This window comes from Macadamia integrifolia, chromosome 1, assembly GCF_013358625.1.
Source record: "Macadamia integrifolia cultivar HAES 741 chromosome 1, SCU_Mint_v3, whole genome shotgun sequence".
Lineage (NCBI taxonomy): Eukaryota > Viridiplantae > Streptophyta > Magnoliopsida > Proteales > Proteaceae > Macadamia > Macadamia integrifolia.
Window position 1 is genome coordinate 10,079,411 of NC_056557.1, and position 14,548 is coordinate 10,093,958.

Sequence of the window (14,548 nt, forward strand, 5' to 3'; positions counted from 1 at the left end):
TAACTTTTTTAAAGTATCTAGAGGAATATGTCAAGTTTGCCCACTTAGTCCTTTCATTTTCATAATTATGATGGAAGGTCTCTCTAGATTGTTGATGACTTACATAGATCTGAATTGTTTTAGGGGCATTAAGATTGTTAGAAATGCCTTTGAAATTTTTCACTTTTTTTTCGCAGATGACACTTTCATCTTTTGTAGTGCTACATAGGAAAACCTGACAACCATGAAATGCATCTTGGACATTTTTTCTGATATTTCGGGTCTAACCATTAATTTTGCTAAAAGCGGATTAACTTTCAGTTCTAATGTTTGTGAAAACTCAAAAAAGCTTTTAAGCAAAATTATTGGTATTGATGAAATAACCGATGACACCTGCTATCTTGGTACCAACCTGGCCCACTCTCGGAAAAGGACTTTGACCTTCAATAAAATTGTAACTAGAGTTAAAAATAAACTAAGTTTGTGGGAATCTAATTTATTCTCTTTTGCAGGGAGAGGTGTCCTTCTTCAACCCATCTCTAACCTCGATTCCTTCTTATCTTTGCATTTCTGGAATAGAGATGATGGTAAGACAAATAAAGCCTACCTTATTGGTCAAAATAAAATCTGTCAACCAAAGTTTATGGGAGGGGTTGGTTTTAGAAATGCTGAAACCCATAATAAAGCTCTTCTTCTCAAACTGGGATTGAGACTCCTATCAAATGCTAATAGCTTCTGGGTCCAAGTCCTCAGGTAAAAAAACTTTGCCAACAGATCAGTCTTTGACCCTAAAACTCTTAAAACAAGAGGATCACATTGTTGAAATAGCATTAATAAATTTCTTCCAATTTTGAGAAGGATGATCATTCGGAAAATAGGCAACGGCCTCAATACCTTCTTCTGGTTTGATCAATGGGTCCACTTTTAAAATAACATTTTTGAGTTACACAAGGTTTTGAACAACAATGGAACCTCACATTTTCTAACGAATCAGTTAGTAGCTTCATCATTGATAATACCTGGAACAATGAACTATTAAACTCTGTAGTTCCTGGTAATGTTACTGATTCTATTGTTCAAATCCCATTATCTCATAATATTGACAAATGGCAGTGTACCTTGTCAAAGGAGGGATCCTTCTCAACAAAATTAGTTGCTAAATTTCTGCAAACCAACACAATAACAAATTTCAATGCATGCTCAAACAGGTTCTGTTGCTCATCTCCATGCTCACGATGGTGGTGATTTTTCTGGAAAATCAAAATCCACCACAGGTTTAAGATTTTCTTTTGGAGAGCAATAAATGACGGTTTACCAACAAAGGATATTTTGTCAAAGTGGGTGTATATTGACCCATTATGTCATTTATGCTCAGCCAAGCAGGAACCTCTTTACAATTTACTGGTGGATCGTGAGATCACAAGAAAGATTTGGGCTTTAGGCCCATTGGGCTTTAAACCTAATCATCATCCAATGGATTCTGTTAATAAACTAGTTTCATTTTGCTTCAATTCTGGTTTTATTCCGCAAAAAGATATGAGCTGATTTTTTTTTTCTGTATTCATAATCACGTACTTTCTCTGGAATCACAGAAATAAAACATTTTTTTGTGCACAAAAACCAGATATTGTTAGCACCCTTAAGCACATTAAATTTTAGATTGCAAATGGAATTACTCACTCTAATCAAGAGAACCAGGTGACATCTAACTCAGACTTCATCATCACACCCACACCATTAACACCAAGCACAATCACTCTCATCATTACAAGTATCATGGACAAACAAAAAACTATGTCTGCATGGGTGATTGCTTTTATTTCCCAAAACAAAAGTATCTTATGTGAAGGAAACTACTTGTTGACAGGAAAAAGTGGTGAGGCGGAGGCTCTGGGTCTTCTCAAGGGGCTGAAATGGGCAAGGACCAAGAGGTGGAATGTGAATGCGGTGTGGAGTGACGCAGAAGACCTAAAGCTATTTTTTGATAAACAATTTGAAATTTTTTTAACCTTATGGCCAAAGACTTTAATTATACCAAGCTGTGAGTCGGACAAGCATCTTGCTCCTCCTACTTTTTGTATTATAAATAGACATAGGCTATTAGAAGAACTAAAATCTATAGCTCACGCTACTCTAACTAATAGAAAACCCATATGTAGGGCGGATATGCTATGTAACGTAAATATTGCTAATTAATGAATATTTTTCTGTTTGGCTGATAAAAAAAAAATCTAATTAATTATTTTTGAAATATACATATATTTTGGTTAAGAAAAATGAAGATTCAGTGATCGGGCAAAATGAATTTTTTTTTTCCTTTCAATATCACAAATAATTTGCTTGAGGTTTTTGGTAGTAAAGACCTAAAATAGGACCTAAAATGAATATGAAAGCATAAGGAGTTGAATAAAAACAAAAAATCAAGCTAAATTGAGTTCATTCTTGGATTTGATTTTGAAATGTGTTCTCATTCTTGATTTGATTTTGATATTTTACATCGTCAATCTTGAATCAAACTAAATTCGAACCAAATAATCAAAATCGTACTGATTGACAACTTTAAAGGTAGTGGATTCATGGGTTAGGGAGAGTGGTTGGTTTGACAAGTTTGATATGATTAAAGGCATTGATAATACTTTAGATAAAAAGGGAAAATGGTTCTAGCTTGTTGGTGATGTGGAATCAAAGTCCACTTTTACCTAGAAACAAAGGTTCCTATCCGATTCACTGATACATGTATCTAAAACCACTAGGTTGAACAAAATTAGCAGAAGATCTGAATGGTTATTAGGTTTTAATAAGAATATTTAGATTGAGCAAGTTGGTTTAGGGTAATTTTCTGTCATTATTTAGATTGGTTTGGTATGTGAATATAATGTATATAGCCCAAGGGAAGTGAATCATTTTGAAAAGAAATAAAAATGATTGTGCAACTTACATAAAAACTCTCATTAATATATAGTAAATATAATTACTTTATTTAGAAAATAAATTGTTTAATGTAAATGTTATTTTACTTAATAAATCGAATTTGATTATTAATTGACAAGGATCTTTGAGCAAGCAAGGCTTAGAAGAGTGCATTGTACATTAGAGAGTAGTGAGGTTATTTCATGTGGAGAAGAGAGATAGAGATAGAGGTGCTAGCTTGCGAATCCTACCTTAGCGCTCACAAAATTTTTCCCATAAAATTTATAGGGAAAAAAAAACTCAATATGGGAGTGTGGCCTATGCCACTCCCATGTGTTTGAATCTATCCTGCCTTTGTGAAAAGATAGTTTTGCCCCTTCGCTCCTATGTGTTTGAATCTATTCTGGCTATGTGAAAAGATATTTTTGCCTCTTATAATGGGGAGGAAAGAGTGATACATGGAGCGTTGTCGTGGGCTTTGCTCTTGGATAGAGAATGACTTCCCAGTTTGATAGTGACATCATACCTTAGAGTAAAGGGGGAAGAAGAGTTATAGTGGGGGTCAATTTGTGTAAACTACAATTCTTGTAAATTGTTGGAATTAATAGAATGCTCTTACATTTGCTGCTTCTTGATATTGGACTCAAAACCACAAATTAGACCCCATTATGGTCAGGGTGTAGATGCATATACCCAACCCAACTCAATTAACAATGCAATCCAAAAGCATTGGATCTCTACCAAGCTATTTACAACTACAATTATGGTTTCATTTTCTTGATAATTTGATTACTAGTGTTAATTGGACTTCAAAATTTCAAGGACAGTTTTACTCCACGTGTGAGAAGGAAAACCCATCGATCTAACTTCAATTATTATTCAACATTATTAATTGAAGATCGAAAATGCCTTTCTTTCATTTGTGACAATCCACCCACTTCCATTAATACCCTTAGTGAAAGAATACCTATTTCGTAGTGGATGAAGGAAAACTGCCCCCAATTTTTATGCAACAATAAGCCATCCGATGTATGAGAGACTATTCAATACTTTGACTTGGTCATTTTTGAGAGGTATGATTGGTTCCCATATTGCTTGGTTCTGACCCTAGTATGACATAAAACATGACTGTTTGCATTAGTAAGTTGCCAACTACGTTTAGGTGGGATGGTCAGGAGTTGTTGCATTACTTTTGTTTCATTTCATTTCTTTATATTTTCCCTTTTTCTCTCTTCTTTTTTTTTTATCTTTTTCTTTAACTGATCCATATAGCAGACCCCATTCAATTGGAAAAATGCTTAGTTGTTGTTGTTGGACTTTTGCAACCAAAAGCACACTCTATAAACTAAAATTTGACAATCTCCATATTCTAGTGGAAGGTTCATTTATAAATATGTTATTCAATTAATCAAGCTTGATTTAAATTAATGTATTCATCTGAATTGATTATTGATTTTTGTTGAAATGTTGGGAGTTGTAAAGTTATAGTTAGTTCCACGTCGGTTTATTTAGATCCTTGGTGCCTCCATATACTTAAGGAGTTTTTCCAACTAATGCCTAAATAGTTGGGTTGAACCCTCTAATATGGTATCAGAGCTCAAGTTTTTTTTATTGTCCTTTCAAAGTTGTCTATCCACGTGCAGAACTAAGCATGCCGAAGTTGCATGTGAGGAATTTTGAGATGTTGGAAGTTATAAATCAATAATCACACTTAGTTTATTCAAGTCCTTAATGCCTTTATAAAGAGACAAAATTTACATAAATGCAGGAGTGTGTTGTCTGACATGGCTCACTAATTTTCACCATATATCTCTCCAAAGTCCCACAGCCTTTATATGAAATAGAGCGTAAAGCTTCTAACAGTTAGAAGTGAGAGGGAGAGCGGGGTGAGGTGATAAAAAGCTGAAAAATTAATGATGGTTGTAAAGAGGCAGATCTGGGAAGCGACAGTTGTAGTGGAGGAGGATCTGGTTATAACAGAGGTAGGCCTGAGAAACGACTATTGTAACAGAGGTGATTGCAACGTCGGTGGAGGTTATAGCAGAGGCGGGGCTGAGGAGTGGAAATCATCGATCTTGTTAGACCATTTATTAATGTGGGGCCCACAATTGATGATTATTCTCTTCTTTCCTCCTTTTTTTTTTTTCCTTCACTTGTCTGTTCCCTCATCCTATCAAATGTGGTCCCCACCAACTTTCCTTTCTTACCATTTTTTATCTTCTAAACAAACAACGCTTTAAGATTTTAGGTTGAACCCTCCAACATGGTATCAGAGCCAAAGCCCCTTGTTGTCGTCCTTAAGTTGTTTTTCCATGTGTAAAGTTAAGCATACCGAAATTACATATGAGTTAGAATGTAAAGATGTTGAAGTAATAAAGTTATAATATCATATTTATTTATCAGGTCCTTGGTGCTATCAAAAAGCTTAATCAAATTTAATTCATGGACAAAGTGTTATTTAGGTGAAGTATAGGGGAGGGGAGCGTTCTAATATTTATTTGTACATATGCATATTTTATACCGCTCAATTTATAAAAAGTGAGACATCGAAACATATGAAATTTCTCACACAACAATGGCATGAGATGCAAAGATCCTCTGTTACTCCTTTGTCAAACCTAAAATTTTTTCCCATTTGATAATCCACTCATAGATATGACTGAAGGGTTAAGAGAAGACCTCGTACTCACACAAGAGAAACCTGACTTGTTGAGCTAACGCGATAAAAAAGAGCATGTTCCACCATATTAATCACTTGACCGCATTCTAGGCAAAATCAGATACCACCACGTTTCTGACAATAGAATCAGTTACATTACTGTTCTCTATATCACTTATCAAGAATCAAGAGCCAAAAGGAAGCACATATTTTAAGCATCACCTCATTGCACAAATGTCATTTAAACCCAAAATAAGGACGATGTGACTAACTAAAATTAATTTTTCTTGTGCAGATTGGTTCTAATAGTTTGACTATGAAAATTAATTTCTCCTTTTGATTATATAATAATTTTTTTTTTTTTTGGTGAGAGCACCCTTGCCAATCTAGCATTGAAAATACCAGCAACTCGTGTGGCCAATAAGAGAACCCCCAACAGCATCTTTAGCACACACAAAAGAGGGGTAGAGCAGTCAAACCGGTTTACTACGCCAAACTAATAGGATTATTTTCCATTTTATTTTTATTTTAATTTAAACAAAAGAGATAAAACGATAAAATACTCCTTTGAATTGGCATCATACGTAGTTGGCAGAAAATGAATTTTAGTGAATGTCCATTGGTATACAAAGAAAACGACGTCATTAAATAATGGGAGAGGGAGAGAGAGTACATCGTGGTTGGATTCTTTTTCACTTTAAGCAATGCATTCAGAATTTGATGAACTTTGGTTATATTTTTATTTTAAAGAAGGATCTCTAATCAGCCAATCTGGAAAAGAATCTCCATGCGACTCCTTGATACCTACTATGTGTGGAACCTAATTTTATAAACAAACAGACCTCAAAAGCCTCTACTCACATGTGAAATTTCAATTCAGTAAGTATAATTGGACTCTTAGCAGGCAATGCATGGACACACGAGGATGCATACCAATGCCAATTGAATGGCTTAAAAGACGTGGTATTGAACAAAAATGCTTATGGCTATCATAAAAAAAAGACGGCACCACCTTTTGGTTGAGAATAAGCTTAGCTGAGTTGAATTGAGTGCATTTTAATCTCCTCAATGGGCATCACCAATATTATGAGTCAACGAATTCAATTGACAGCCACAGGTTAAGACTCCCTTCAAGGTCCCTACCAACTGCAAAAATTATCCAACTTAATAATGCTCCCCAACTACACATAAATCAAATGAATCAATTGTTCTGGAATCAAGTAATAGAAGAAGGAAAAAGCACAGAAGAGTTCCACTACCCACAAAATATTATCTTAAATAAACATCAAATATCATTTACAATCTCTATTCCTCGTGGGCAGTGTTAACAAAAACGTTAATAAAACGCATAGCTGCAGTCACTCCACACTATCTCAATGTTCTGACTGCATCAAAGTGCCATCCTCCCTGTTGGCCTCCAAGTTCCAGCCTCTGAAAGGACAAATTTGCCAGATTTTAAACTAATAGAATTGTAATTTACGAGATGGCAAATTTGCCAGATTTTAAACTAATAAAAAAAAAAAAAAAAGGAGGGGTGGGGGTATAGTAGATGGACCTTTCTGCAGCTTCACTTTTTAGTTCTTCAATTTCATTTTCAATCTTAGCACATGCAGCTTCTATCGCTATGTTCTTCTCACAGAGCTCCTTCCATTGTGCAGACAACGTATTAAGCTCAACTGCAGTGCTTTGCTGTTCATAACGAGAAAATAAGGAGTTACAAATATGCACATCCAGCTACTGGCCCAACTCAGGAGGGGTGGGTGGCAAAGAAGATTCTAAGCACAAGCATTACCTGATGATACTTCCTTTCACGGTTAACAACTTCAATCTTTTCATTGTATTGCAAAGCAATTGCTTGCATTCTGTAAAATGATTGAGATAATAAGAACAAATATAGTGGAGTGTGAACAAGAAGATGAAGCATAGTGTTTAAGCGGCGTAAGGTGTCTTGCACAACTCCACATCTGAACTTTTCAGCTGGTAATGAGGCCAGATATTACTAAAGGAAGGATCAAATACTATAATAAAAGTATGCATAGTGTGAACCACAAAGTATAAATTCATGTTCTTAGAAAATGGACAGATTTCGAGAATATAATAAGGATCTCCATAAAATCTTTATTAGATTAGTAAAAGCTTATGAATCAGTCCCTAGAGAATTAATTTGGCTAGTGTGAGAGAAGAAAATATTTTCTAGTAAATATGTGGATATGATTAACTAGTTTGGAAGGAGTGATTTGATTTAGATAGAAGAATCTAAAAGAGTTAGGGAAGACCTAAAATGACCTTAGGAGAAATGGTGAGAAAAGACATGCATAGCTTAGGCCTTGTATCAAGTATGATGTCGAATAGAACTGATTGGAGGGCAAGGATCCATGTAGCAGACCCCATTTAGTTGGGATGAGGCTGAGTTGTTGTTGTAGTTAACTAGTGTTAGAAAAGAAAACTAATTCTGGTAAATGTGGACATAGTAAACTATATAAATAGTGTAGCGACTAAAGTAAGTTGTTGGTGAGGGGGGTAGGGAAGTAAATTCTCAATTACAATTGGATTACATCAAGGATCAGCTCTAAACTTGTATTTGTTTACACTAATTATAGATGAGCTGACTAGAGAACATTCTAGATCAGATCCCTTGGTGAATGTTTTTTGCTAATGATATTGTTTTGGTCGATGAAATAAAAACAAAAATAAATGTGAAGTTGGAATTATGGAGATCAACCTTGGAATCAAAAGGTTTTAAGATAAGTAGAACAAAAACAGAATACATGGTGTATAACTTAGTAACAATAGGACTAAAAGTGGGATGGTCAAAATTGATGATAGGGGAAGATACCACAAAGTGTAAATTTTAGGAACCTAGGTTCAATCATAAATAAATAAGAAGAAATAAAAGATGATATTGTATAAAGAATTAGAATAGAGTGGTGAATTGGAAGGGTGCATCTGAACTGTTGTGTGATCAACGTATTCCTTTACCTTTAAATTTTACAAGATATTTATACGACCACCAATGATGTATGAAGCAGAATGTTAACTAAATCAGGATCTTGGGAGTGGATGGGTGGTAAACTAGAATAGATAAAATAAAAAACAAACAAATTAGAGCTCTTAGAGTAGCTCCGATACATGATAAGTTGCAAGAAAGTCGTTTGAGGTGACATGGAAATGTGCAACAGAGGCCTTTGAGTGCCCTAGTAAGGAGAGGGGATTTGATTCAAATTGTAGGAACTAAAAGGCCCAGGGGTAGGCGGTAGTACTAAAATAACACTAAGAGAAATGGTGAGGAAGGACATGCATAGTTTAGGACTAGTAACAAGTATGACTTTAAATAAAGCTAATTAGAAAAAACCACATTTAGTCAAGATAAGGCTCAGTAAAGTTGAGTTCAGTTTTTGTGGTATAGCTTGTATATTGCTCAATTCATACAAAACTTATATTCCATTCACATGCATTGCTTTTCCTTCTTATTTGGATATGCATCCCTAAGTTTCTTTTCCCAGCAGGCAAGCAGATACAAGGTTTGAAGTGAAGATAGATTTCATCTTCCCTCTTAAAGAGATGATCAACCTGTTATCTTTCTCTCGTTCCCTTCAGATAAAGATTTTGACATGGCAAATGAGAGTCCAATCAGTAAAGAAGCCAACAACCAAATGGTGAGAAAGTAAGCGTAAATTGAACCATGCTGGTTAGCGCCCAACATTCATCGAATCCCTAACACCAATAGGCAATAGTTAACTCATCAGCATTCAGACTTTATTTCTTTCAACAGTGCAGCGTGAGGAAATTTCACTCTATACTGATTAGTCAAGTATGCTGGATGCAGTTTTATACCAGAGACATTAAGGATATTGGTATTGATTGCATCAATTTTGTACAAGGGGTCTAACCAAATGAAATGTAGTTGCATGTAACTGAAATTTTGTACACAAAAAACCTAACCAAATTAAATGACAGGATGGGGAAAATAAAAATTAGTTCTTATAATTCCATGAAAAACAGCGATGCATAGAAAATTCAGAATGAACCTGAACAAGAACTTATCCAGCTGTTGATTGTAAAGTTTCCAAACATCAGCACCATGCTTTGACATCAAGTCCAGATTCTCTAGACTGCAAAATCAACAAGTATATTCACTAATGAATGAAGGATGCCTACAGTGCATGTATGTGGATATCTTGCATATATGCATTCAGAGATTAGAGTCTCCTCCAGGAAGTGCATCACTAAGAATCTACCTGTAAAGATATCTAAGGCAGAAAGTTTAAGATCTAAAAGCAGTCACATACCCACACTAATTTCTTTATGTTACAAGACTAATTATTGAACTAACAGAAAGCAATGATGATCTTATTGTTGAGAATAATAAACTTGTTGCGAAATCAAGAAAAGAGACGATTTAAGGGTAAGGAGAAAGGTGATTGGTCAAAAACCAGATGTATAAGAGCACGGAACCATGCTATGTAGTAACCATGCTATGTAGTATGCCTTACAAATTTCAGATTTCATAAACCTTCTGCCATGTCATTAATCGTTCTAGGCAAGTAAAATAAGGTGTACTTTCCCTTATTATGTTAAAAATCTTCAATTGCTTCATCTTTTTCCTCAATTCAGTGCCTTGCAAGAATCAAATCCCCACTGCTACCTTAAAGAAATTAAGGCTGTTTTGGTATGCTTTCTCAGAACACATTCTAGGTTGAGAACACATTCTGAGATGATAAAAATGCCGTTTGGTATGTATTCTTGTCCCTGGATTCCAGAAATGTGTCAAAGAATGCAGCCCATTTTGGAATGGTTTTTTTTTTTTTTTTTCCATTCCACATTCTCGTTCTTGCTCCTGATGACTTTCGTCCGTGGAAACGAACTCATTTCCTCTCTCTTTTCTTTCATTCTCTTCTTCTTCAATAGAGGCTCGGATTCTCGATAAACCATAGAAGCCCCAACTAGATCCAGATGAAGTGTGGAGAGAAATAGAGGCCCCCAACTAGATCCAGATAAAGTGTGGAGAGAAATGGAGGCCTGTCCATTCCCGTGGTTTTGGATATGCTGGAATGGGAGATGGAGAGAAGAACATGTCAAGACGAGAAAGTCAATAAAGGATGGCAGAGACAGAAATGTGGAGTAGGTAACAAAGACTGAGAGCCTGAGACTATAAGTTTGAAGGTTGATCAGATTTGCAGATTTGAGATCTGCAGGGAGCATTGAAGTTAAGAACGATTGACTGTGAAAGAGAGAGCATAAAACCACCATCAATTCACTTGCAGGGGCTTCAGAAACTCTTTTGCAAACTTTACGGCATTACTGATCTGGCACCAAAAGTAAAGGGGAATAGCAAAACGAAACAGCAAGAGCAAACAAAGAGACCGAAGAACCGAGACAGAGAGGTAGAGAGCTGAAACTACAGTGAGTAAACAAGCACAGAACATATTTAGCTCGGTTCAGGAGTTGATACATGCTATTTGAGGTTCCCATCTCCAATTTCAGGCATCACCTTAATTAATCATAAGTTCCAAAGTATCCCAATGTAGACATAATTAAGCTCATGAGACCTGATCATTTTTTTTTTTTAAATTAAATAAAATAAAACTTTCCAATACACATGCAAGGAACAAGGACCTGCATCTAAAACCCCTTTTCCAATACAAAATTTACTCAAACAAGGAATTCTGCTTATTACTCATGTCATTAGATATAATGCCCTAAACTTTTATGGAATGTGAATATTTAATAGATGTGCTAATACTGCCACATGTGCAACAGAACAATAAACAAGAAAGGCATGTCAGTATGGAGGGATTGGTTAGGCAACAGTTGTATTTTGGGACACCCTTAGCCTTGCAACTGCAAGTTCTTCGTTTTTCTTTGTCCATGCTTACTTTATTGGGGACAAGGTCAGATATATTTTCCTCTTCCTTCTTTTTCCTAATAAAGCTCCATTCACGAGGAAGAAGTTGGATCAATCAGGTAAAAAATAAACAGGATCATCTTACAGTGAAGGCATACCAGCAAGGGGCAAAATTAACAGCCAAAAACATCACATCATCAATAAATACCTTATTATCTGATGTTGTAACAAGCCACGAGCATTTCCAAGGACAGGCTTCCAAGCTTCAACGTCGTTCCGTTTATTAACAGGAGGTGGTTCTAGTCTATATCGAGATGTCTCCAGCTTTGCAGGAGGCTTTCCTGCTTTCACACGTTCATATTCTCTAGCAAGCATAGGATGGTTCTGAGAAGAAACTTTCAGCATTAGATAGAAGACATGAATATGTTTCTTCAATAAAATTAACACTTCACTGCTGTTTTATATTTTCTAATCTTGAAAACATATCATAGTTAGAGCGCAAAGTTCATATTCTCTAGCAAAGAAGCAAAGGACTGTGAGATAATCAACAGTGCATTAGAATCATCACACCAGCTTATACAAGCTTCTTTACAAAATTGAACAAAACTGACCAAAATTAAGTAATACCTACACAAGAGTTTGTGAATATTTATAACTTTTATGTTACAAAATGAGAAGTGCAGGGCATTCTTAGCCTCTGGGTAACCACACCAATTATGTCTTCTGGGCATCAGATCTCAAGAAGTACATGGATGATTTAGGGTTTTTCAAGTTGTTTTTTGTTTCTGTTCTTCTCATAATCAGGATAGGCATTTCAATGGAGTACCTGCAGAGCCGACTCTGCAATAGTGGAGTCTATGTTGATGGTGTAACTGTCAGAAATGGGTGTGAATCCCATTCCATTTTTAAGTGTCCAGATAAAAAACTTAGAATTGTAGAAAAAATCTTCGTATAGCCTTGCATGCATATTGTCAAATTTTTACATATATGCACACTTTTACTTGATACAAATATATTTTGAACGTCTTAATTCACGGTTGGTCCTCTAAGCCTCCTTATCCCAACAAAATGTGGTTGGCTACATGGATCATTTATATCCAATCAGCTCTATTCAAAGTCATACTTTACTAGACCAAAGCTACGCATGTCGCTCCTCAATACTTCTCCTAGAATCATTTTAGGCCTACTCCTAGCTCGTTTAGTTCCTTTAATCTGAACCAAATCACCCCTCTGTAATGGAGCATTCAAGGCCTCTGTTGCACATGTCCATGCCACCTCAAACGACCTTCTCGCAACTTATAGGGTATCATAACTACTCCTTAATTAGCTCTAATTTGTTCATTCCTTATTTTATATTTTCTAGTTTTACCACTCATCCATCTCAAGGTCCTCGTTTCAGCTACACTAATTTTGTTTATATGTTTCTTCTCACTGCCCAACATTCAGCTCCATACATCATTGTCGATCATATAATTATAATGTAAAATTTTCCTTCGAATTTTAAAGAAAAACGTTGAACAAACAACACTCAAAACGCACCCCTCCACTTCATCCACCCTATTCTAACTCTTTGTGCGACACTGTCAATCACACAACAATCCATTGATCACTAACTTCTCTATTTTTCTGTTTCTACTCGCTGTTTGCCATAGGTATCTGTTAGATATCAGACCACAAATGGCAAATCATATGAGTTTTCCCTTTTTCTTTCTTCAATAGGGCTGAGTTAAACTTTTGTCCTTCACATTATAAGGCTACGCTATCTTTGTTCTCTCACTGAGGGTAACCTCCACCTTCCTCGACCTCTTTCCACAAATAGCATTGAAACACCATTATATGGTAATGAGCTATGCTATTTGGATGAGTTGACCTTATCTACACGAAGACCTCAACTATGCAATTATATGTTCACTATGAGTTTATAGCTGCCCAATTTTATCTTTAATGACAGTTTCTTTAATCGAGTTTAGCTGTTATTCTACAGAGATTCACGACTACGGTATACCATAGCAAACCAAAAACCAATATACATAACAATAGAAAACCCTAGGTACAAATTAAGCTCAACAATCTCTCTGAAGAAGGGGAAACGGCGGTGCAAAAAGTAAAACCCTAAATCAGAGGAGGAGAATAGTTTAGTGTTAGTACCTCGAAATTCAACTTGGGGACAGGAGGGAGTTCTTTGAGGAAATCAGCCGGCTTCTTAGTGCTGCGGCGCATCTCCTCCTCCACCAATCTATCGACTTCTTCTTTGACATTAGGGTTACCGTAATCGTCATCGATGTATGGCAGTGCGTCTATAATTTCTTCCTCCGAAGCTACTGACCAGCTTGGCCGTGAGGTATCCGGCGGCGCTTCCAGCATTAGTATGTCACCCTTGTTCTTTCTTTGTCGCTATTTGCAGTCACAGTCTCGCAGACCAACCGTCCACTGCTTATCCCTCCCTTTGTAGTTGCACTCATACGCAACAATCTACAGATTTATGCTATATGTGTTTACTTGGAGGCTTGGAGGACCTTGAAATGGAGGAAGTACTGGAAGAACCTTGGCGAGAGAGAGACGGTGGTATTGGTGGGTTATACCGAAACCACCCCGATACTGAATCAGTGGTACAAAAACGGTACAAAGAAAGGGCCAAAGTTTTTTATCGGTGGGTGACCCCAGCGCCATTGACACAAAGGGTACCTAATGACCACCGTGCCTCTCCTGCCACTGTTCTTGAAGCAAGGGGCGCTTTCAGCATAAAACCTTTTTAGGCTAGTGTTTTCTGTTCACGGGAGGTCCCTGCGATAGGATCAAACCCTATTTTCTCATCCCTATTTATCAATTATTGAATGTGATTAAGTGTAATATCTTTTTTAAATTATTGATGATTTAATAAAATATATTAATATCTTAAATACCGGTCGGGCGGTGGTTTCGTCGGGCTTAATCGGGTTGAAGACTTTCAAAGGCTACACGTGTCCGCCCATTTAACTAATGGGCCTTAACCGGGTGACGGACATGTTTAATGTTAAACGGGCTTTAACTGGTTTTTAAACGGGCACTCTTTAAAATGTGCTCTTATATTCCGGCCCACTCATGCAAGCCCAAAAAAATGAAAATAAATCAATAAATGATACCAAATATAACCATTATTTAAAATGTGAACATGA

At 36.2% G+C, this 14,548-nt stretch overlaps 1 protein-coding gene across 2 annotated transcripts in view; it reads right to left on the bottom strand.

Moving 5' to 3' along the window:
* Nucleotides 1-6,684: 6,684 nt before the first annotated feature.
* LOC122073439 (pre-mRNA-splicing factor SPF27 homolog) overlaps nucleotides 6,685-14,548 on the bottom strand; it is an 11,119-nt gene continuing 3,255 nt past the window's right edge. Inside the window, exons 2-7 of one of the 2 annotated variants that reach the window (XM_042638065.1) lie at nucleotides 13,542-13,763; nucleotides 11,602-11,777; nucleotides 9,577-9,660; nucleotides 7,341-7,410; nucleotides 7,104-7,237; nucleotides 6,685-6,979 (exon numbers count right to left, since the gene is read on the bottom strand). In XM_042638065.1, coding sequence (XP_042493999.1) covers nucleotides 6,922-6,979; nucleotides 7,104-7,237; nucleotides 7,341-7,410; nucleotides 9,577-9,660; nucleotides 11,602-11,777; nucleotides 13,542-13,763 — 744 coding nt within the window. In that variant the 3' untranslated portion in view covers nucleotides 6,685-6,921. The remainder of the gene's footprint in view (nucleotides 6,980-7,103; nucleotides 7,238-7,340; nucleotides 7,411-9,576; nucleotides 9,661-11,601; nucleotides 11,778-13,541; nucleotides 13,764-14,548) is intronic. The other variant, XM_042638125.1, reaches the window with a different exon arrangement.